This window comes from Scyliorhinus canicula, chromosome 3 (genome assembly GCF_902713615.1).
Source record: "Scyliorhinus canicula chromosome 3, sScyCan1.1, whole genome shotgun sequence".
In the NCBI taxonomy this organism is placed as follows: Eukaryota; Metazoa; Chordata; class Chondrichthyes; order Carcharhiniformes; family Scyliorhinidae; genus Scyliorhinus; species Scyliorhinus canicula.
In genome coordinates, this window is record NC_052148.1 from 223,989,441 (window position 1) to 224,015,212 (window position 25,772).

A 25,772-nucleotide genomic window follows, 5' to 3' on the forward strand; every position below is an offset into this window, starting at 1 on the left:
ACCCGGTCATTGAGATCTGCACACAGCTAACAATTGTCCTTTGCTTTCCCTCTGAGCTTTGATAGTAATCTGGCTTTGCCTATTTAAATCACTTCTCAGCAATTATCTTAAAGTTGCAGACTAAATTAACAGCTAGCCGTCACAACCAGGTTGCAGATCCCAGTTTATCCTTCAGCAATATTATCTGCTCATCCAAAGTAATTTGTCTCTGTGAAATTCACAAATATGTTGCTGGAATTCTCCAGCCATTCATTGGCGGGTTTCCTGGTGGCATGGGGTGTCTTCAGTAGGAATTCCCATTGACAGCGGCGGGAGCAGACAATCCCGCCGCCAACAATGGTGTGCCGCCTCCCACTGTTGAGAAACACGCGGCTGGGTGGCCAGAGAATCCCATCTGTTATCTGCACATTTTCTTTTTAAAAGTCATTGGCTGGGATTCACTCAGGCCGGAGAATCCCCGTGACCGGCGCTAATCGCGCCACGCCGCCGCGCTCTACGCGGCCGGCCTGCTGATTCTCGGGCCGGGATGGGCCGAGTGGCCGTCGTGGAAATGCCGAGTCCCGCTGGCACCATTCTAACCTGCTCTCAGCCGGTGGGAACTCGACGCTGAAGAGTCGTGGGGCGGCCTGTGGGGGGAGGGGGGGGGGGGGGGGGGGAGTCTGACCCCGTTCAGGGGCCTCCGATGTGGCCTGGCCTGTGATCGGGACCCACCGATCGGCGGGCCGGCCTCTCTGTCTCCCGGCCTCCTTTCTTCCGTGCCGTCGCCTGTACTCCTGCCGCCATGTTGGGTCGGGCCCAGCGCGGACAAGGGAGACACCGCGCATGCGCGGAAATTGCGCCGGTGGGACTGCGCATGCGTGCATCCCCTGACGCCCATTCGAGCGGCGTGAACCCCTGAGCGGTGTGAACCGCTCCAGCGCCAAGCTGGCCCCCGGTAGGGGCCAGAATTGCTGATCCTGGGGCCGCGTTGACACCGTCGAGAAACACAACGGCGTTTCCGACGGCGTCGACACTTAGCCTCAGGATCAGAGAACCCCGCCCATTATTTCCAAAATTCTAACAATCAGCACTTTGAGTTAGGAATGCTGACCCTGCATATGTTAACAATGATTACATTGACAGAGCTTCTCTTATTATCTGCTGCAGGGCTTTACAGATGGAGATTTGTCAAAAATTCAATATGGTGGAGCAAATGTGTCTGGATTTCAAATTGTTGATTATGATGATCCAGTTGTTATGAAGTTTATGCAGCGATGGTTAGCACTCGATGAGAAGGAATATCCAGGAGGGAAAACAAGCAAAATTAAGGTAAGTTTGTCACATTTTTTAAAACAGAATTCATGAAGGTTTAACTGCTAAAATATACATTTTTGACATGGAGTGTAAGGTTGAGCCTGAAGGCCAACTGTGCCACAGCCAGAATATTAATTTCGAAGAAGACCGAGGAATTATGGACCATATTTATCTCTCAGCCAACATTGCTAAAACAGATTATCTGACCATTATCATATTGCTGTCTGTGGGAACTTGCTTTGCATGCATTGGCTGCTGGGTTTCTTACATTACAACAATCACTACACATCAAAAATAATGAATTGGTTTTAATGTGCTTTAGCATGCCATGAGTCTGTGAAAACCATGATATAAATGCAAACCTTTCTTTTTTTTAATACCATTAATGAGGATCCAGTTGTGTCCTACCTAAGATTTGCAATACCTCCTGTGAATGTATGACGTGAGATGCCGGCATTGGTCTGGGGTGAGCACAGTAAGAAGTCTTACAACACCAGGTTAAAGTCCAACAGGTTTGTTTCGAATCACTAGCTTTCGGACCACTGTTCCTCCCTCAGGTGAATGACCTCGTGTTGTAAGACTTCTCTCTGTGAATGTAGGAAGTGGTGCTTTAATTTTTATCAGTGAAAATCAAATGCTGTTTAAAAATCTTAACCAGTGTGGTGGAATAATTAAAACTACAACAAGAAATTTCATATCTGTATCTTTTTCACAAATTCTTAGCATTATCCTTAAACCCCCAAATCATTATTAATCTGTACCGTTGGTGTGGTTCTCTTCGGTTTACAATGTATTAGTGGCCTGAAGAGGAAAGGTTTGCTATTGACTGCCCTGGCGACCGGTTTGAAGAGAGAATAAATAGTAATTCGAGCAATTCTTACTCTGTTCACCTGATGTCCTCAAAGTTTTGCCCCCACTAACAGCCAACTAGCAACCATGGACATGCAAATACTATGGGCGTGATTTACTGGCTGCGTCTCGTCCTGATTCCAGTGGGATGCAGCCCATAGGTCCAGGGGAGACCTCACCGATGGGCATTACCTCTCGCAAATCTAACTGGTGGGCACTCCCTGCCGGGGCCCGAAATAGCAACGGAGTGCCGTTAATGGGCACCAGGAACGTCCCGGCTAATTCCACCTAGAACGGACTCTGATTTTATTTTTTGTTAGATTGCGCCCTATATTTTGGGGAGATAGTAAAAATCGGGAAATCTATTTGACTGAGCTGGAAAATAGCAATGCCATTTTCAGCCACAGTGAAGTTGCAACAAAAAAAAATGGAATGTTCATGCTCGTGCCCTGGCTCGACTATTCTTTAAAAATGTTTCCAAGGCTGAATCTGTCTGACTGAAAAAAATACATTTAGAGTACCCAAATCATTTTTTCCAATTAAGGGGCAATTTAGCGTGGCCACTCCACCTACCCTGAACATCTTTGGGTTGTGGGGGCGAAACCCACGCAAACGCGGGGAGAATGTGCAAACTCCACATGGACAGTGACCCAGAGCCGGGATCGAACCTGGGACCTCGGTGCCGTGAGGCAGCAATGCTAACCACTGTGCCACCGTGCTACCCCTGAATGTTAACTGATCATGTCTATGACGCCAACATGTTTCATTAACCTTCAATCAGAATTAGTGGCAAACCTATTTGTCTTAAAATGAAACTGTGTGCTTGGTTTTAACTCCTAATGTAGCAAAGTGAATCACATACCTGTCAAACAGACTCGACCGATTTCAATGCCTGTGCCTCTTTAACATGCTGCACAATCACTTCATTCTCACTTTTTGATGAAAAGGATCATAAAATTAACTGTTAAAATTGAGAGGCAGGACATTGTTACTGTCTGAGCAACGACCTGTAGGAGCAGATATGTCTTCAAGGAGGAGAACTCCAATTGAGGGTTGGTAAAGGCCAGGGTAGGAAAAGCTTGAGGTTTATTTGCAGAATTCAGAGTTACAATCCTGCTCTCCTGGCCCACAAGAAGGCTTTTTAAAAAAAAAAGTATTTTAAAGCGTACCTTGATGAGCCTTTTCTGACCTTGACTCCTGTTCATCACTGCTCTTTGCTGAGGTCTCAGGTTAAACTGGGACCTCAGTGGAGGATTTTGTCAGATGACGGAGAAATCAATTCCGAGGAGCCTGTCGTAACTCTGATCCTTCAAGTAAATTGTTGGTGTTGGTGAGCCAGATCAGCTTTCAAAAAATAAGTGGTAACATTATGTGAAAGGTGCAATTACCACAGAAATGGCCTCCTTCTGCACTCTAGTTCAATGATTCTGTGAAATCAATAATTGGGAAAGGTAATATGCAGGATTTACAGATGAAGCTGCAATGTTTAACAAGTTTTATTCAAGAGCAGTACATTGCATTGCGGTTATCTTACATCCTAATTTTATTAAATCAACAATTTATTATTCATTTTATCACTTATGGACAAAAATATTTGATTAAACTATCTGGAAAGAAGATTTCACACTTGCACACAAAGGGTGAGATTTTTGGGGCCTGTTTGCTGTTGTTGCAAATCCCATTATGGTCGATAACTCACTCGAGAGGGACCTAATGGGATTTGCGACAATGAGATTTCTGATCATGCTCTTCTCGGGTCCTTGGGTGAGAACCTGATTTTAATAAATTAGAACATATTTAAATGTAATTAAATAGCTTGGCGCTGTATCTTCAGACAATGTCAGATGCTCTCCCCCGCCAGCGTGATGCCATGCTGACGGGAATCACTACAGGTTTCCAAAAACGGACACCGATTGTGATGACCATGCTGGGGGTGTGGAGGTGAGTATGCCCACAGGTGGTGAGGGACATGGCTGAGCACTGCCCCCTGGAACCAGCGGGCAGTGCCAGGGCAGGGCCTCTATGGACCACCATTGTGGGGGGGTTCCCATTTTGTGGGAGGGGGTTCAATGATGGAGGGGGGTGGTTGTGCCTGCATGGTGGTGGTAGTGGACACATAGAACGGGGGGTGGAGGGTGGAAGGGGTGCCCCGATGTCGGTAAAGATGAGGGTGGGGTGCCAGGTCACCCTGATGCTTGCGTGGTGCCGGGGTTGTGGGGTTGACCCAATTATTAAGTTGTGCAGTGGAGGTTGAGCCGCTGTGTTAGTGTCCTCCTTGTCTACCAGGGGTCCCAATGACCATCGACGGGAGAGGAGGGGGGGGGGTCTTTAATTTCAAATTGGGATCAGGCCGCCCTTTAAAAAGGTGCCCCAGTCTCTGCATCCCAGCTTTGCCAGCGGGTTTAGGAGCCGAACCACCCCCCCCCCCCCCCCCCTCCTCCTCCCGGCCCCCCTGTAAACTGGTTGTGTAATCCTCCCCAGCACTTTAAAATTGCACATATGCCATTCGATCAGGCTAGAAAAAATACCTGTGAAACCAGTATTTTCAAATATGAACAATTATGGGTGTGATTCAACCAAAACATTTCTAAGTGTAATTTCGGTTACGTTTGGCCGGGGTTTCTCGCCAGCTTTTTGGGTGAGACCCACACTGCTATTCAACCACGCTTAAGTCGGTATTTGCGATTCAATTTTCCTGCCGGCATCTCAGCCCCATCAGTGGGTTTTGTGGCAGTGTGGGGTAATTACCATGGGAAATCTCATTGACAACCAGTGGGAAAATAGAATCCAGCTGCCAGGGAACATTGTGTGGCCGAGAAACACGCAGCTGGCAGACTGGAGAATCCAGCCCTTATACATTTTTTGGGCCTTGGGGAGTTTCTGCCCGGTCCAGCCCACATTTAGAAATGTTTTCAGCAATGGGGAGTTGAACTCACCGGTGAGACCGGCTCGTCAGAGATCGGGCTGCCATTTTTGTAAGGCTGTCCCAATCTAAAAGTGAGCTTGAAGGGTCAACCACACTCCTCACACACGGGCAATGTCACCCGCCGCACGCATGACCCCACAGTGCAGAAGGAGACCATTCGGCCCATCGGGTCTGCACGGACTCTCTGAAATGGCACCCTACCTAGGATGAATCTCAATAATCTCGCAAGAAGCACCTCGTGTGATTCAACGCCCTCGCCACGTCACCAAGTCGGGCGAGAAAAGGCCCGTAAATCGTGCCCCATGTGTTGGTCAGACATTGCTGAAGCTTTGTATTAATAAAATATAGACCCAGGAGAATGGAAGGCATTACTTCTGGAGAAAACTGCAATCTGCAAATCCTACGATACAAATAATTGAAAAGCTTTGGATCAAAGCAAGCGTATTTACTTGAAAGTGGTCAATGGTTCTTGAATGGAAGTATTAAGTTTCCCTTTCTGCCTTATTCTCAAGTGCAACTGACAGTTTAACAATAAAAATTCACAGTGTCAGCTAAATCACCAGCCTCTTCCTTTCAAATTGCAATGCGATGCTGATATAGTCCAATAATATCAGGACAGTCCTCTGCTTTTTGACTCTGAAGCTGCAGCTTTCTGCTGAAGTAAATAATGTCAAATATCATTTGGATCAATGTAATTTTCTTCTTCCCAAAGATATTTTTATAATTTGTGGCAGTGCTGCATGTAAAAACGTGACGGCCTGACGAATCCTTCCAGGTTGCGTTGAGTTCAGTCCTGTTCTTCCCAGCTTTAACACAACCATTTGTAAATCTGTGCTGACTGAATATTTGAAACCGCTATTTCATCCTTCAACCGAACCGAGGACATGCTTATTGCTGACTTACCTCACAGATAGTAAATAAGTACGGTCATGGTAAAATGTAGGGTCATATTAGAACAGGGGTAGCCTGCCAAGTCTCCTCCATCATTCAATTAGATCCTGGCTGATCCATTTACCTGATATCCATTGATAACATTACCTAAAATATTGTATCAGGCTTCTTGTCATCTCTTGGAGCGGTTCAAAGTTAGATAGCTGAAGGTTATGAAAATCTAATAAAGGGAAGTTAACAGCCCAGCTCCCACCCCTTGAGTTGATAGAAAGCGTGTAATACATCAACAAAATGCATGTATAAGTGATTCTTGGAGGACCTCGATGAATCGCGTTGTTGCTAACTTGTTCATCCATCCATGTGGGCAACAAATGATCTGAATCATGCAAGCCATTGAGGCTCTCAAATGTGTGCATTCAAAACATATTCAGAATATTTAGCATTTCATTTTCGAAGCTGGAAAATGCTGTAATCACGATTTAGTGCAATTTATTTACACCTGCTTTTATTTAAGACGGTATGATGCCACTTCTTTGGCAATCTACGATAAGTACACTAATCCAGAAGGTCTCTGAGAGAGAGCTGACAGGATTTCATTCCCAGCTACAGTGGAGCACTTTCACAGTATTGCCTTGAATTCTATGCTGACATGGGACTCAAACCCGGAACCTTGTGACATAGACCCCTGAGTGTTTCCAATTGAGCCGTGGCTGACAATAACATGTTTTATGCTACAGAACAGCTGGCGGGATCTACGCAACAGAGATCCCAATGCACCTGTTACTACAGAAAGGTAGTCTTGGAAATGGGGTCAGGCAGAAAGCAACAGAAAACATCTAGAATTAACTTAAACAACAGAACCCTGAAATTGTGAGGTTATGATTTGACTGGGGAATCTCTTTCACTGGGAGTGCAAATGAGAGACTGAGAAATGGAGTAAAGTAATTTTGAACCTTGAATGTTCTTAAAATGTTTTCAATTGCCAGGGCATTGGATACAGAGCTGCAATATTATAAATTGAATTCCAATACAACAAAATTAGTCATATTCCTTCAAAGACATATCACTTCTGCAATATTTCTTCTTTCTAAGAAAGCAGACAATTACCATGGTGCATCTGTGATATAATAAACATAACATGTTATTCAGCTTACAGTAAACAGAGTCTGATAAAGACAAAAGGTATAGAATAATAATGAACTCTGGTTTCAGCATCTGGAATATCAACAGCCAGCCACTTTGAGTCAAGCTACTGAGTGGCATCAACCACTCGTGTACAATGATTTTCAACAATTAAGTGCATGAAGAAAATGCTCAAAATTCTTGAAAGCTGATATAATAAGTTATCTGTCAGTGTCTTCATTCAATAGTTTGTGTCTATTCCAAATTATGAGAGCTTCATTATTTTGAATACATTGATTAATTCCCACCACGTTTCCAATAGGAATGCTGACTTAACTATCTCTTATTTCTGGAGATAACTAATCCAGCCAAAGCTGTGTAACGTGAGGCAAATTCTAAGGAGCAATGTGCCCATCTTCAAATCGATAAATCTTTAGTGGCTAACTAATATACTATTCAAAATACTTCAATGAAAAGCACCCTGATGCATCAAAGCAGATCAAACCGAATCGACTAAAACCAGATCAGGCCTGAAACAGTAAAACATGTCCTCCAAAGGTTTGATCTTTATAAACCTACGAGATTCAATGGAATAAATGTCCTGCTTCTAAAGGTTATTTCCATGCTGGCTCCCCCATACCAGATAACCCTGTCTCTTTTCGTCATCCAGGGCGTTATGGATTTGCTTGACCTATTTTTATCCCTGATGGGTATGTATCTTGCCTGTACCCAATAACCTCCCCTCTAATGGCAACCAATTGTTCTGTTACAGTTTTGCTTCCAGTTTTAGATTCCCATTTACCTTGGACTGGTCCTATCTCAACCAACTGAAATTGACCCCCTTCCAACTAAATATTTTTACTCTTGATTTCCCCTTATATTTTACATAACTAATCTTAACCTTATGATAATATAATCACAGTTCCCAAATCCAGTTCAGACCCAGATCCACCAGATCCAGCAACAGCTCCTTCCTGTTGGGTTGAAATGTACTGGTCAAGAACATTTTCTTGAACACGCTTCAGAAACTCTTCTGCTTTAATGCCCTTATACTCCATCATTATTCCAGTCGAAGAAAATTAATGTTGCTGAAGCTTTTAATCTTGTACTTATCAGGACAAATACAAGAATGCAGAATTTCAAATGATCACAAAAATTTATACTCCAGGAAAAATGGTGTTGATTGGTTGGCAAGTCATCCCTGGTTGGCTGAGGCATTGCCATGGAGAAAGCAGCAATCAGTGCAGGCTGGTTGAGTACGGTCTGGACTCTGCCTGTTACTAACAACCAAAATAACATGCTGTTTGGTTCAATCAGGATACATGACCTAGGTATGTGGCATTGCACCAACACTAAAGTTCATACACAACAATGCTCACTTGTGTGGGAGGTGGAACATCTTTTTGGATTGATGGCAGCAACCTGTTAGTGGAAAATATCGCTTGTGTAACCTTCCAAGCTTTATGGAGAAATAGGGCAGAATTTTCTCAAGAAATGGCAAAGTGCCATTTCGGGCATGAAAACCAGTACAATCTTCTCACACTTAGTGCAATAAATGAAGCCGCATGTGAAACACGTAGAGCAGGAATCCCCAGGTGTCTCCTGACCTGGGGTTCCCCCTTCCATCCAAATCAGGAGCCGTCATCGCCCAAAACACTTGGGAGCCAAAATCTGGGATATTTTGCTCGGCTCAGTTCAGCCTGAAAGTTCAACTGTGGCTGAGAGAAGGTCACCATTTAAAAACCCTTGCACCCTAATGTTTGACAGCTGCTTAAATGGAAAAGAAAGGCTCTCAAGCAAGCAACATAACTCTGTCAAAATGAAGAATGAAAATATAACCATTGAAAGAAAGTTAAAAGGATCTTCCATTGATATGTTTTTCCCTCAGCATTGTTCCCCCTCCCCCCCCACTCCACTTGGGCCAAATGTTCCCAGTTGCCCTATGACACAGTGCTAATCTTTGTTCTGCCATTCACATATTCTAATGGCTTAATGTGCCACTATCAGCAGCACCCTTCTTAGCCTTAATCACCGCCATTTACATCCCCTTTGTCTCTCTGTCCACAACATCTTTGTCAATCGCCACTTATCACCTCCTCCTACCCAGCCCCACCCATCGCTCCCCCCACCCACCACAGTATAAATCTGACCGCATTTCCAGTTCTTTCTAGCTTTGACAAAGAGCCATCCAGACGCGAAACGTTAGCTCCCTTCTCTCCCCACAGATGCTGTCAGGCCTGCTGAGATTGTCCCGTATTTTTTGTTTTCATGGCATTGGAAAAAAAGAGTTCAGCCAGGCCTCAGGTGTGCAATCAAGGAAGCTCTCGAGAGTTACTGAGGTGTGAAATGCATTGTAAACATACAACCTGCTAGGTCCTCGGAAGCAGACAACAGCTGGCTAAACTGCAGAGGCTGGTAAAAGTTAATGGGGTGCAAAATAGAATATAAACAAACAAGTATGAAGGAAGAAAAAGCAGGCATACTGTCAGAGTGAGACCACAGAGCCTATTGAAACTTTAAGGAGTGTGAAATGCTTCGCAAATCGACAAGCTGCAGAATGGCTCTGTCCTGTGGGACGATTTAAGGACAGACAGGCTGCAACTGTGCTGTCAACATGAAAGGAAATGGGCTTCAAGGCTTCACCGATCCACCACGCCCCTCATCCCAGGGAAGATCATAGGCTTTGTACCCGGGTGACTTCCCATTGGTGGTGGGGTGGGGGGTGGGGGGTGGTGGGTGCAGGAACATTCCGGGGGGCTGGAAGATCTGACGTTAAATTCTCTAATCAGATGATGATGCATGCAAATGCATGCTAATCAGCTTCTCGCCCTTACTGGGAACGGGAAGGTTCCCAGGAAGTTCACAAACCATTTGGCACCCGGCGCAAAACCTGTTTTTGGCCTCTCCTGGAATTTTCCTGACATAGTGGGATTTGTTCCGGTTGGAAAACGGCCAGAAAATCACCCCATAGAGTGCATCAAAGCTATTCTGCGTGACATTTGCTATCCTGATCAGATTGTTATTTATTGTGTATCACACAAACTCGCAAATGTTTGGGCTAGGGTTTTGAAAACACCAAAGTATATTCTGGAGTTTCCCTGACCTGTAACTGTTTATTGATTTTGATTACAATGAGCACAAGAGCCTGCCTTTCAGTGTTATTCAACAGAGTTCTTAGACGCTTTTAATCAAAAAACAAGCTTTATTCTACAAATTTAGTTAACATTTTTATAATGAAAATGAAAATCGCTTATTGTCACGAGTAGGCTTCAATGAAGTTACTGTGAAAAGCCCCTAGTCACCACATTCCGGCGCCTGTCCGGGGAGGCTGGTACGGGAATCGAACCGTGCTGCTGGCCTGCTTGGTCTGCTTTATAAGCCAGCGATTTAGCCTTGTGAGAATTTTATCAACAGTCCAAAGACATGCAGGTTCGGTGGATTGGCCATGATAAATTGCCCTTAGTGACCAAAAAAGTTAGGAGGGGTTATTGGGTTACGGGGATAGGGTGGAAGTGAGGGCTTAAGTGGGTCCGTGCAGACTCGATGGGCAGAATGGCCTTCTTCTGTGCTGTATGTTCTTTGTACTATGCACAAATATAAAGAGCCGACACAATCAGGTAATAAATTCCCCTTTAACTATTCCCATTCAGTAACAAAATCCACTTAAAACCAGAAACCCCTTTTCAAAGGTGTGGCCCAGCACACGGCACTCTAACTGGTATAAAACTTGTCATTGATACTCTTGTTTCCCTTTTCAAACAGCATGTTTGAATTCCTTGTGGAAAGCAATTATCTCTTTTAAGTTATGAAGTAGTCTGGAAACAGCTTTTAAAATTAAGATAGAGGGTGGTTGTTCTCTGACCCCTGGGTCGGAGAATCCCTGGGGGGAGGGGGGGGGGGGGTGGCGTGAATCCCACCCCGCAGCTCTGACGCTGGCTGCCGTACTCTCCGGCGCCGGTTTTCGGGCGGGGGCGGGGATCACGCCACGCCGGTCGGGGGCCGTTGGCAGCAGCCCCCCTGGAAATACTCCGGGCCCCGTTCGCTTAACATTTGTGTTAAGTAAGGTAAAAAAGGGTCCAGTTTTATTTTGGTTTTGTTTGTGACCCTGGAAGTCTGGATGAACTCCTGACTGAAATCTCAAAGCTTTTGGGTTTGTTTGTTAGATATACATTTTTAATGAGGTTTTATAGCACCCGAAGGTTAAGAAATATTTTAATAGATGAGTGATTGTCGGGAGGAAAATATAAAGTAGAAAAAAACATTACCGTTGCTAAGCAGCAATGATGCAGGTACACAGACACAGGAAAAAGACAGAAAGGAGAGAACATTAGTCTATAGGCCACCAAATAGTAACATTATGGTGGGGCAGGCAATAAGCAAAGAAATAACTGATGCATGTAGAAATTGTACAGCAGTTATCATGGGGTATTTTAATCTACATGTCGATTGGTTAAACCAGGTCGGTCAAGGCAGCCTTGAGGGAGAGTTTATAGAATATATCCGCGATAGTTTCCTAGAACAGGATGTAATGGAACCTACGAGGGAACAACGGTCCTAGATCGGGTCCTGTGTAATGAGACAGGATTGATTAATGATCTCATAGTTAGGGATCCTCTCGGAAGGAGGGATCACAATATGGTGGAATTTTAAATACAGATGGAGGTTGAGAAGGTGAAATCAAATACTAGTGTTTTGTGCTTAAACAAAGGAGATTACAATGGGATGAGAGAAGAACTAGCTAAGGTAGACTGGGAGCAAAGATTTTATGGTGGAACAGTTGAGGAACAGTGGAGAACCTTCCGAGCGATTTTTCACAGTGCTCAGCAAAGGTTTATACCAACAAAAAGGAAGGATGGTAGAAAGAGAGAAAATCGACTGTGGATATCTAAGGAAATAAGGGCGAGTATGAAATTGAAGGAAAAAGCATATAAAGTGGGAAAGATTGGTGGGAGACTAGAGGACTGGGAAATCTTTAAGGGGCAACAGAAAGCTACTAAAAAAGCTATAAAGAAGAGTAAGATAGAGTATGAGAGTAAACTTGCTCAGAATATAAAAACAGACAGTAAACGTTTTTACAAATATATAAAACAAAAAAGAGTGGCTAGGGTAAATATTGGTCCTTTAGAGGATGAGAAGGAAGTTTTAATAATGGGACATGAGGAAATGGCTGAGGAACTGAACAGGTTTTTTGGGTCGGTCTTCACAGTTTAAGACACAAATAACATGCCAGTGACTGATAGAAATGAGGCTATGACAGGTGAGGACCTTGAGAGGATTGTTATCACTAAGGAGGTAGTGATGGGCAAGCTAATGGGGCTAAAGGTAGACAAGTCTCCTGGCCCTGATGGAATGCATCCCAGAGTGCGAAAAGAGATGGCTAGGGAAATTGCAAATGCACTAGTGATAATTTACCAAAATTCACTAGACTCTGGGTGGTCCCGGTGGATTGGAAATGAGCAAACGTGACACCATTGTTTAAAAGAGGAGGTAGGCAGAGAGCAGGTAATTACAGGCCAGTGAGCTTAACTTCAGTAGTAGGGAAGATGCTGGAATCTATCATCAAGGAAGAAATAGCGAGGCATCTGGATAAAAATTGCCCCATTGGGCAGACACAGCATGGATTCACAAAGGGCAGGTCGTGCCTAACTGATTTGGTGGAATATTTTGAGGACATTACCAGTGCAGTAGATAATGGGGAGCCAATGAATGTGGTATATCTGGATTTCCAGAAAGCCTTTGACAAGGTGCCACACAAAAGGTTGCTTCATAAGATAAAGATACCTGGCATTAAGGGTAAAGTAGTCGCATGGATAGAGGCTCGGTTAATTAATAGAAAGCAAAGAGTGGGGATTAATGGGTGTTTTTCTGGTTGGCAATCAGTAGCTAGTGGTGTCCCTCAGGGATCAGTGTTGGGCCCACAATTGTTCACAATTTACGTAGATGATTTGGAGTTGGGGACCAAGGACAATGTGTCCAAGTTTGCAGATGACACTAAGGTGAGTGGTAAAGCGAAAAGTGCAGAGGATACGGGAAATCTGCAGAGGGATTTGGATAGGTTAAGTGAATGGGCTAGGGTCTGGCAGATGGAAGACAATGTTGACAAATGTGAGGTTATCCATTTTGGTAGGAATAACGGCAAACGGGATTAATATTTAAATGATAAAATATTAAAGCATGATGCTGTGCAGAGAGACCTGGGTGTGCTAGTGCATGAGTCGCAAAAAGTTGGTTTACAGGTGCAACAGGTGATTAAGAAGGCAAATGGAATTTTGTCCTTCATTGCTAGAGGGATGGAGTTTAAAATGAGGGAGGTTATGCTGCAATTTAATAAGGTGTTAGTGAGGCCACACCTGGGGTATTGTGTTCAGTTTTGGTCTCCTTACTTGAGAAAGGACATACTGGCGCTGGAGGGTGTGCAGAGGAGATTCACTAGGTTAATCCCAGAGCTGAAAGGGTTGGATTACGAGGAGAGGTTGAGTAGACTGGGATTGTACTCTTTGGAATTTAGAAGGATGAGGGGGGATCTTATAGAAACATATAAAATTATGAAGGGAATAGATAGGATAGATGCGGGCAGGTTGTTTCCACTGGCGGTGAAAGCAGAACTAGGGGGCATAGCCTCAAAATAAGGGGAAGTAGATTTAGGACTGAGTTTAGGAGGAACTTCTTCACCCAAAGGATTGTGAATCTATGGAATTCCTTGCCCAGTGTAGCAGTAGAGGCTGCTTCATTAAATGTTTTTAAGATAAAGATAGATAGTTTTTTGAAGAATAAAGGGATTAAGGATCATGGTGTTCAGGCCGGAAAGTGGAGCTGAGTCCACAAAAGATCAGCCATGGTCTCATTGAATGGTGGAGCAGGCTCGAGGGGCCAGATGGCCTACTCCTGCTTCTAGTTCTTATGTATGTGTCAGAGAGTGAAGACAGGGATTTTCAGCACCCTGAGAAGAAAATATTATCAGGCTATTGGGGCCTAGTGTCTGAATAGTCAGTTAGAGAACTCAGTAAAGTGATCAGTTCAGCAGTGCTACTGGGCAACTCAGCTTCGAGTGCGGTGAGGAGTGTCTCAGGAAGAGATACAAGTTGGGTGGAAAGTATTGCGTTAACTCCGAGGAATTAATTGGAAGAGAACTATTTGCAACTGTGCTAGTCCTAAGCAAGAAGTCTTTTTGTCAAGATAATGAAAAATGTTCACTAGCTTATAGGCACGATCTAATAGGAAGAAAAAAAAGTCCCATTTCGGGTGTATTCAGTGGGGTGTTTTTCGGTGCTGAACGACTCCACTACAGGACTCTCTTTTCTTTCGGGCCTTGGTGAGCAAAGCCTCACCAAGACTGCAGTTACCTTCATTTCGTGCACTGATGAGCTCAGCACGCCAGTACGGGAAGAGATCAGGCCACCATTTTAAATGCCATCCCAATCTCTCGACCATCTAATGTGGGTCTGGAACCCCCCAACTTACTGATTAGGGGCTCCTCGAGCTCACCTGATAAGGACAGGGCACCCACCTGGGTCAGATCCCTGGAATGGGCAATCTGCCACCGGGCACCTTGACAGAGCCAGCCTGGCACCCTGGCAGTGGCACCTGGACACCTTGTCCAGGGTAACACTGCCAGGTTGTCCAGGTGGCACTGCCAGGTTGACAGGCTGGCAGTGCCAAGATTCACGGGTGGCATAAGGAGTGCCAGGGAATCACCATGCCCACGGCCCAACCAGTCGGGAGCCTCCAATCTCCTGGGTGACCACCTGAGGTGCCATTATGCCTGATCCATGTTTGTGTGGACCAGTGCTAAATGGTGCCATGACGAGTTCTCCTGTGCATGGGCACTCCTGCGCTTTTGGAGATTCCAGCACGAACATATTTAGGTGAACTTAATTGCACAGTTAAATATGTAAATCAGGATTCCACCCATTGAGATCCAGGTAGATCAAGCGAGGCACCTTGAGTGTGGTAAATCTCGCAAGGGGTCCCTCACGAGATTTACTGGCCTGATAGTCAAGTTAGGAATTCAAGCCAGGTTTCACCTGACTTATCCATCATGAACAAAATCCCATAGCGAGCGCATTTAGCCGTGTTTTTACCTTCGTTCGCAGCGCCGAGAAACACACGCTTTCAAACGTCACTTGGGTTAGATCTGGGGCTTTTAAATGGTGTCCCTATTTCTGGATCCCCCAAGGCAAACCCCAACCCCTCCAAGCTCAAACTCACTATGAGGGGGTTCCGGGGGCCCCCTCTCCCCTCTCCAACAGTCGCACAGGGCAACCCCGGCCTGATAGCTGCCATGTGAAAAATGCCAACTTGGCAGTGCCATGCTACCTGGAAGTGGCACCTGGGCACCTTGGCAGTGTCGGGCTGGCACCCAGGCGGCATTGCCAGAATGACAGGCTGGTGCTGGCAGTACCAGGATGCCCAAGTGGCACCAGCAGTGCCAGGGTGCCACCCTACTCAAAGGGCATGCCCGATCCCCAGCGGCCGCTCTGGTGGAGCCGGGGGGTTCCGTCACCGGGGAGGGGGGGGGGGGGTCCTCCAGGACGGCCTGGGTTCTGATCGGGGTCCACCAATCGGCGGGCGTGCGCGATCTGGGGGGGGTGCCAGCTTGCTGTGTCGGTCCGTCATGTTGCGCGGGACCACTGCCACAGGCGGCCGCCGTGCACATGCGCGGACCTGCGGCCGGAAATGCAGGGCCTTGTATTGGCAGCAGGAGCTGCGCGGAGCACTCCGGTGCCCTGCTGGCCCCCAGGTAAGTGAATCGCTGGGCCAAGGGTACCTTTGCCGCCGGCGTGAAACGCTCCGGTGTTTACGCCGGCGTCAACACTTAGAATCTTAGAACACTTAGACTCAGAGAATCTCGGCCCAATACTGAAAGGCACTGGCCCGCAGTGTTTGAAGTGAAGGAGATAGATCCCAAGTGCCTTGGGACACTGCATATTTTATAGAATCCCTACAGTGCATGTAAGAGTCAGACTAGCTGTCTCACTCTAATGTTTAGATTTTCTAAAAGATGTGTTAGATCTCGCGATGCGCTGTGAACCGGGTAGATCCCAGGAGTGAGGTCTTCTGGCTTCTGTCAGCCACACGGCGGCACGGCAAGCTGCTTTTCAGGCGCAGTGTGGCCATTCGATCGCGCCCAATATTCTTTATTTTTTTAAAAATTCTGATAACTCATGATTGAATGTTTCACTTTAGGACTAAATTTTGGCCATTTGAGATTGAGCTGAATTGAAACTTTGAATGGACTAAACAGACATTGAGGAGCCCTAGCAAAATTGAAGTCAATGGGAATCAGGCGGATGTCCCCTTTTGGTTGGAGACAGACCTGGCACAAAGGAAGCTGGTTGTGGTGGTTGGAGGCCAATCATCTCAGCTGAAAGGCATAATTGCAGGAGATCCACAGAGTAGTGTCCTGGGGCTAACCATCTTCAGTTTCTTCATCCATCAACTTATCTTCTTCTGAAGAGCAGCACTGCGTATGTTTGCTGATAATTGTGGAATGCTCAGTGCCATTCACAAACTTTCAGATGCTGAAACATTTGTGCCTTCACTGTTGCTGGCTACCATTAGGATAGAAATGTGGTGAGTAATTCGTCGCCTGACTCCCCAAAGCCAATGAGGTACAAGTAAGGAGTGTACTGGTTTACCTCCAATTTGCCTGGACGAGGGCTGCTCCAACAACACTAAAGAAGTTTGCTATCATCCTGGATAAAGCAACCCTCTTGAGTGGTACCCCATCCACCACCTTAAACATTCACTCCCTCCAAAACAACGCACAGTGGCAGCAGTGTGGACCATGTACAAGATGTATTGCAGCAACTCACCAAGGTTCCTTTGACCGTACTTTCCAAACCCAATCTCTACCACCTAGAAGACCAAGGGAAATCAGCACCTGGAGGGTCCTCCCCAAGTCACATACCATCTTGACTTGGAACCTTATGACTGTTGCTTCACTGTTGCTCGGCCAAAATCCTTCTCCCAGCACATGGATTGCAGCAATTCAAGACAACCATCTTCTTGAGGAAAATTGAAGAGGGGCAATAAATGCTGTCCGAGTCAGCGACTCCACATCCAGTGAATGATTTAATACAATCTCCTGAGCCTCTGTGAAGCTGACAGCCAACAAAATATTACATCCATCCTCCAAACAGTGGTTGGGATTTTCCGGCTGTTCCCGCCAATGGCGAGTCCCACTGCATATTCCTGGGCAGCGGAGGGTGCATATGATGGGAAACCCCACTGACAGTGCCAGGGCCAGAAGATCCCACCGCCGACCAATGGTGGGCCACCTTCGGAAAACACACAGCGAGGCGGCGGGGGGAGCGGAATATACTGCCTAGTGTCATGGCTGTTTGATCAGTTTTTATGGTTGAACTTCATTTTCATAGACAAGATGAGCTGCCAATGTTAATTTTTTGGAAGGGTGGAAAATTTGACAGGATGGCCAACCATCATAGCCCTGTAACAGTAGCTTACAGGGAAGGCATGGAAATGTTGGAAGTGGAATGGAGCTGTGGCTTTCAGCAACTAGGAAACATTTCAGCACCTCCACAGTAAGGGGGTAAAATAATAGGAGCTTTTGAGGTCCTACATAAAAGACTGCAGAATGGTACAATGCCTGTTCCATTTTCTTTCAATGGAGCCATGGGTCCCTTTAAATACCACTAGAAATGGCTGCCTCCATGATTGGTGGCAACTGGAATAACTAGTGAACTTGTCGTGGTAACAACATGAAATGAAATGGAAATGCTGTCCAGGTCTTATCTGTTATTTGGTACAGATTTACATACAATAATGAGGATCGTCCTCCCCCACCACTGTCGATTTCTGCCTACTTAAAATAAACACCCATTTGAACATTGTAATGGGTCGAGCTCTAGTAAGCAGGTCGGGCGCTTTTAATTTTTGCCCTACCAACACCCCATTTCTAAGTATAAGAGGAATTGTCCTATTGAAGCTGATGTTATAGCTTGTGATCGGGTGCCAATTGTGGTTTCTTGATGTATTGTCAGTCATGTTGGGGAAATGAAGAGATGCACAGAGACTTGATTCAGTTTGATTGATTGATTGATTTGATTTATTGTCACATGTACCGAAGTACAGTGGAAAGTATTTTTCTGCAGCCAAGGGAACGTACATAGTACATACATAGTAGGCACAAAAAAGAATAATAGACAGAGGGGCTGGTTTAGCACAGGGTTAAATAGCTGGCTTTTAAAGCAGAGCAAGGCAGGCCAGCAACGTGCGGTTCAATTCCCGTACTAGCCTCCCCGAACAGGCGCCGGAATGTGGCGACTAGGGCTTTTCACAGTAACTTCACTTGAAGCCTACTTGTGAAAATAAGCGATTTTCATTTAATTTTTTTTCATTTTTCAGAGTACATTGACAAATGGTACATCGACAAACTGATTGGTTACAGTACGGCACAAGGGGCCAAACAAAGCAAATACATGAGCAACAGCAGCACAGAGCGTCGTGAATAGTGTTCTTACAGCGAACCGATCAGATTTTATTCTCGGTGTGGCATTTCATCCTTGGTCCAAGAACTGGAGGATAGGATATTTTCCATAATTAGAAATTATGCACTTCTTCTCTTCCCGGCTGCCAAGGAATGTTTTTAACAATGTACCTTTATTGGCATCTGCGTGGGCAACTGAAAAAATTCCAATCAGGGCCGGCCAGACACCTTCCCCATCCATCCAGGAAAGAGTGCAAGGGTCCTTCAACAGGGAGTAGGCCACTAATTAACATCTGCAAAGCTTCTAACATCTGTTTTAGGCAGTTGTCTTGGGTAGCTAAAGAAAATAGGCTACTTGAATTTGGCAATAGACCAAAAGCTTATTGGGCACAGGCTGATCCACTGCCAGTACTTGTAACTTCACAGTCTATGATGTCTGTTTTTAAAGCTGAAATTTAGTGGCTGAAGGAGAATCTAGGGAGACGAGTGCAATGCTTGATTTATGACCTTCTCCTTTGTGTCTTAGCCACTATTTATCCTTCAACCAACACCATCAAAAGAGATTAATTGGTCAGTTATCTCAATACTGCTGGTTGGAGCTTCTTGTGTTCAAATTGACTTTCACAATTGTCTACAAAACAGCAGTGCCAGCTCCTTAGTGTGTACTTCATGAGTTGTAAAGCACCTTCGGACATCTGGAGGTCATAAAAGCTGCTCCTTACATGCAAGTTCTTTCTCCATTCATTTGTTTGTTTGGTTTTCAGTATACTTCTGCTCTGACCTATGATGCTGTTCAAGTGATGACCGAAGCATTCCGCTATCTACGCAAACAACGGATTGACATCTCCAGGAGAGGAAGCACTGGAGATTGTCTTGCTAACCCTGCTGTACCCTGGGGACAGGGCATAGAAATAGAAAGAGCATTAAAATTGGTGGGTAACTTTTGGTTTATAAGAAACAGAAATATTTAAAATGTACAAAGTGTAACACAAAGGGTGAAAATTTCTTGGCAGTGGCACAAAACGGGTGATATCGGATCAGCTACCTGTTCTATGCAGTGGCTGGTATTCACTTTCATTGCAGTCAATTGAAATAGATACCAGCATCTCCATATAATGGGCAGCTGATCCAAGTTCACCAATTTGTGCTACCGCCCAAGGCGAATTTCTACCTCAAGGTTTGCTGAACCTAGACCTTAATCCTCATGAATTGACACTCCTTTGCCAATAGTTTATATATTGTGCACATTAAGATAATAGATGGGCGCTAGATAATATATTTTTATCATTGCTACCTATCTTGTTTTTAGAACTTTAATTCTTCAATTGGGGGAAAGACTGTTCCTTTGCTGCTTACTATATGTTAGTGTACTTTTATTCAATTCACATTGGGCATTTAATTATGGACATTACGGACAAGAGCAGCATTTATTGCTTATCTCTATTTGCTCTTGAGAATGTGCTCTTAACCCTTCTTCTATCTCTGCAGTCCATTTTGTAAGTTACTTCCTGCTTCTGTTTGCATATAGAATAGGATAGAATCTCTGTGGTGCAGAAGGTGGCAATTCGGCCCATCGAGCCTGCACCGACCCTTGGAACGATCCCCCTACCTAGGCCCACGCCCCCACCACGCTCCCCAGACCCAGTAACCCCACCTAATGTTTTGGACACTAAGTGGTAATTTAGCACAGCCAATCCATGTAACCTGCATATCTTTGGACTGTGGGAGGAAACCCACTCAGACATGGGGCGAAAAAACAAACTCCACACAGACAGTCACCCGAGGCCAGAATTGAACCCAGGTCCCTGCCGCTTTGAGGCAGCAGTGCTAACCACTGTGCCACCCCAAGATATAAGGTGTAGGGAGATTGTGTTTACTTATTAGCTGAGAACCTTTGACACTGTCATGTGGTAAAAGATCCAGACTAATTGACTGATTATTTTACTCCGTGATCAACAGATGCAAAAGCCTACATTCACTGTATTAGATTGAGTCTGGGTACCTTTTCTTCACTACAGGTTATAAATCTGTAAGTATCCTGACACTGCTGAAGTCTATGCACATCACCTCTTTGTCACTTGGCTAACAGCATTTATGGAAACTGCCAAAGCAAATTTCTTACTAAAAAAAGTAAGGTTAATGGGGGGGGTTGTTGGGTTACGGGTATAGGGTGGATACGTGGGTTTGAGTAGGGTGATCATGGCTCGGCACATCATTGAGGGCCGAAGGGCCTGTTCTGTGCTGTACTGTTCTATGTTCTAAATAACGAATGAGATGGTTTACCAATTACATCACTTTATTCTGGGTTGTGAAATCTAACGGACTGCGATGGTCCAAACTATTCTCTTCAGAGCTGTGTGGTATTTCTCAGAAGAGATTTTTGTCACTGTCAGAGACGTTTCGCCAGCTGTGCGTTTTGCAATAGAACCTCAATTAACTGCAAATAGCTAAGGGGTATTAGTGTTGTCTGTCCCTTATGTGTCAGCACCAACAACATAAAAGGAACCATTAAAAAAAATGGAATCCAAGAATCATTAGATTGCCAACAGGTACTCCTCATGGGTAACATTCCAGATCTATCTTGGACCCTGCAGAGTGCTTTTACTGACTGGACAATCAGTTGTTGAAATTTGACACACATAACTCATTAAATGATGTCTGCAAATGAATTAAATGACATTTTTTCCTCCTCATTTCCTAATATAGGTCCGTCTTGATGGTTTAACTGGAAATATTCAGTTTGATCAATTTGGAAGAAGAGTGAATTATACAGTTAACATCATGGAACTCAAAAATAGCGGTCCCCGGAAGGTAATAGTGCGACATATAGTGAATCTTTACAACAATAATTGTTTAAGATTTTTTTCTTTGAACATCAATAAATACCATTGTTAACATGTTTGTAACTTAGAACCGGCTTATTTTCTTCAAGTATGGATCTTTAGGTGCCAGTGAATAATACACGTATGCTCTGTTATCTATTCTACTTGGAGGAACCTTCGTGAGTGACTCGTATAGTTTGCTGATGGGACATTTACCATGTTGCTATGGGATACATTTATAGAAGGAACAAAGTGTGAAATGTTTGGTTGGTTTCTGCTGTGGCTAGCGACTGACACAGAGGAGCATGCGTGTATGATGTGAACAGGGCAGTATACTAAACATTTCTAACAATTGTATTGTGAAACCGACAGATTGGATACTGGAACGAAGTCGACAAGATGGTTGTCACAGCTACAGACTTTCTTGGTGGAAATGAGACTGCAGGAATGGAGAATAAAACCGTTGTCGTAACAAGTATTATGGTATGTTGATGACTACATGTTGTAAAGAATTCTCAATCTTGATTAAAGGATTAATTAGTACACAAACGTAAGTGAGTGCAGCTAGATTGTTCTCGCAACATTAATCAATCTATCTTTTTACATTTTGTGTTATTTTTGTAAAGTTTAACCATTTCAAACTTTTAAATAGTCATTTGTCAAATTAGAAACTGCATTCTTCTGCTACAATTGCATCAATAGACTATTTAAAACAGTGAGGCTTCCAGAGAGAGTGGTTAAACAGAGAGACTTCTGGACTTTAGGACAGAGATGAGGAGAAATTTCTTAATCCAGAGAGTGGTCGGCCTGTGGAATTTGTTACAACGGGAAGTTGAAGGCAAAACATTCTTTATTTTCTAAAAGCAGTTAGATATAGCACTGAGGGTGAAGGGGATCAAAGGAAATGGGGGGAAAGCGGGATCAGGCTATAGAGTTGGATGATCAGCCATGATCATAATGAATGGTGAAGCATGCTCAAAGGGTCGAATGGCCGCCTCCTGCTTCTATTTTCTATGTTTCTATGACTGAGCGATTAACACTGTGAGACTTCAGGAGAGAGAAGTTAACATAGCAAGACTTCAGGAGAGAGAGGTAAAGACAGCGAGACTTCAGGAGAGAGAGGCTAACACAGTGAGACTTCAGGAGAGAGAGGTAAAGACAGCGAGACTTCAGGAGAGTGAGGTAAAGACAGCGAGACTTCAGGAGAAAGAGGTTAACGCAGTGACACTTCAGGAGAAAGAGGTTAACACAGCGAGACTTCAGGAGAGAGAGGCTAACACAGCGAGACGTCAGGAGAGAGAGGTTAACACAGCGAGACGTCAGGAGAGAGAGGTTAACACAGCGAGACGTCAGGAGAGAGAGGTTAACACAGCGAGATGTCAGGAGAGAGAGGTTAACACAGCGAGACTTCAGGAGAGAGAGGCTAACACAGTGAGACGTGAGGAGAGAGAGGTTAACACAGCGAGACATCAGGAGAGAGAGGTTAACACAGCGAGACGTCAGGAGAGAGAGGTTAACACAGCGAGATGTCAGGAGAGAGAGGTTAACACAGCGAGACTTCAGGAGAGAGAGGCTAACACAGTGAGACGTGAGGAGAGAGAGGTTAACACAGCGAGACATCAGGAGAGAGAGGTTAACACAGCGAGACTTCAGGAGAGAGAGGCTAACACAGCGAGACGTCAGGAGAGAGAGGTTAACAGAGCAAGACTTCAGGAGAGAGAGGCTAACACAGTGAGACTTCAGGAGAGAAAGGTTAACACAGTGAGACTTCAGGAGAAAGAGGTTAACACAGTGAGACTTAAGGAGAGAGAGGTTAACACAGCGAGACGTCAGGAGAGAGAGGCTAACACAGTGAGACTTCAGGAGAGAAAGGTTAACACAGTGAGACTTCAGGAGAGAGGTTAACACAGTGAGACTTCAGGAGAAAGAGGTTAACACAGTGAGACTTAAGGAGAGAGAGGTTAACACAGCGAGACGTCAGGAGAGAGAGGCTAACACAGTGAGACTTCAGGAGAGAAAGGTTAACACAGTGAGACTTCAGGAGAAAGAGGTTAACACAGTGAGACTTCAGGAGAGAGAGGATAACACAGTGACACTTCAGGAGAGAGAGGTTAACACAGCGAGACGTCAGGAGAGATAGGCTAACACAGTGAGACTTTAGGAGAAAGAGGTTAACACAGTGAGACTTAAGGAGAGAGAGGTTAACACAACGAGACGTCAGGAGAGAGAGGTTAACACAGCGAGACTTCAGGAGAGAGAGGTAAAGACAGCGAGACTTCAGGAGAGAGAGGCTAACACAGTGAGACTTCAGGAGAAAGAGGTTAACACAGTGAGACTTCAGGGGAAAGAGGTTAACACAGTGAGACTTCAGGAGAGAGAGGCTAACACAGCGAGATGTCAGGAGAGAGAGGTTAACACAGCGAGACTTCAGGAGAGAAAGGTTAACACAGTGAGACTTCAGGAGAAAGAGGTTAACACAGTGAGACCTAAGGAGAGAGAGCTTAACACAGTGAGACTTCAGGACAAAGAGAATTCCCGATTCCCAACTTTGGTTTAAAATTAAGGTAGGTATAGTTTGTTATAGGTGCCACAGGAGTCATTGCTGGGTCCTCATCTACTTCCAATGTATGGGCGTGACTTAATGGGAAAGAAACAGAGTCCCATTCCCCCCCCCCCCCCCCCCCCCCCCGGCCTTCAGGCTCCTCAAATACTTTGCCTTTCCCACAATCAGGTCAGTCATGATTTTATTGAATGGTGGAGCAGATTGAAGGGCCAAATGGCCCACTCCGGCTCCTGGGTCCTGTGTTCCGATGTTGCAACTTTGAATTTTGGATTTGAATATGTTTTCTGCCGTTTGTTACGGGACTGTGAATGTTCCTGTTTTGAGAATTTAACAATTTTCATTGTGAAATCCCAAGTGTTTTTGTCAGCACCAATCTATTAGCATTGTGACATTAGTGTTCCAAATCTGACCAATTTTGATGCATGCAGGTATTGATTTCACACTTCCAAGTACAGCACCTCCAGGGAAGAAAGTGTCTTGTACTGCCAGCACTACGTCTTCACTTCACTTCTGTAATATACAGCAAATGAAAATTGGACAGTTTCATTAATGGACTTGTTTCATCAGTTTTATGCTCAGGCACAAAGCTGAAAGTCTAACTCTGATCAAAAGTAACAGGCGTCGCCAGAGAATTAAATTCATCAAATGGAAAATAATAATAAATAATATTAAGGGACTCGAAAGGCCTTTAATTGGCCTGAGTAGAAGCAGCGAACTTTGCAATGATGACAGGAAATTGGTCTTAATTATGATTTCTTCACATAATGGGAAACTCAGTTCTATAATCATCGGCTGAGGCTGCGAACATTTGTTTTCATTAATTCGATGCTTTATTTTAATGCTAATCCCGATGACTCATGTTCAAACCACTGGTCTAGTTGAAATTCAAGCACCACATTCTTCGTTCTGCCACTCCTTTGCTAGGGGCACTCGGTGAAGTTCCACATGTTGGTCGAATGCTCATTCTGCATTAGGAGAAGCTGGTGGCTGTATCAATCTCTCTGAGGGAGTGTGCCTTCTGTCAGTGGGTCGTGGGACTCTACAGGGTGTCATGCAGAAACTCTTCCAGGGCAGCATCATGTTTAGAGGCTGAACCTTTGTGGCAGGAGGCAGCTGTGGTCGCCGAGAGGAAATTTAAAGATTTTAAAGTTCTAGAAATATTTAAATTTATTGAAAAGCAAAACAAATATTTTAAAAATATTTTTATCAAGCCATATTTTACATGAATATTGCCAGTAAAGCTCACACGAGTATTAAATTCTGGATAAGGAAAAAATGCGCAGGGCTTCTTTGAACTCTAATATATATGACTATGTAAATTTGAAACTGAACATCAAGGATATTTCTCTTGATAAAAAAACATTTAAACAATATGTCAATTTTTTGCAATTTTAGTGGTCCCTAACTCTTGAAGTAAGCGCTATTTATGCATTTAATGCAAATGTTTATAGCTTGGAAATATATTACTGGTCTGATGTCTGGTAATACGGTTTATTGGAGTACTAATGAGGTAATCCATGAAACTGGAGAAAATTGATTCATCTTTTCCAACATAGCAAACTTATATTCTTACCTATGTCATCAAGATGAGTCAACAATGGAGTTCACGAAGGGAGCTGTTGACCTTGCCTTTGTTTCCCTAATCGCTCGCCGAAGAATCCTGCTCGCCTGCCGAAGAATCCTGCTCGCTGGTGATCAGCACCACCCCCCAAAGCTGCAGACTGGCTGGCAGACCTGTTGGAATTTCTCCACCTGCAGAAAATCAAATTCTTCATCCGAGGGTCAGAGGAGGGCATCCACAAAATATGGAGGCCATTCACCAACTTGTTCCAGGACAATAGCACTGTTCACAGCGCC

General features: G+C 44.6%; 1 protein-coding gene across 6 annotated transcripts in view; it reads left to right on the plus strand.

Moving 5' to 3' along the window:
• The window catches only part of gria2b (glutamate receptor, ionotropic, AMPA 2b), a 180,697-nt gene that overhangs the window by 110,662 nt on the left and 44,263 nt on the right, over nt 1-25,772 (plus strand). For all 6 annotated transcript variants that reach the window (XR_005460078.1, XM_038792299.1, XM_038792298.1 and 3 more), the window contains 4 exons: nt 1,147-1,308; nt 19,295-19,462; nt 21,237-21,341; nt 21,725-21,835. Coding sequence is in view for 5 of the 6 variants with exons in the window: in XM_038792299.1 (XP_038648227.1) it covers nt 1,147-1,308; nt 19,295-19,462; nt 21,237-21,341; nt 21,725-21,835 (546 nt within the window). In the remaining variant the exon portion in view is untranslated. The remainder of the gene's footprint in view (nt 1-1,146; nt 1,309-19,294; nt 19,463-21,236; nt 21,342-21,724; nt 21,836-25,772) is intronic.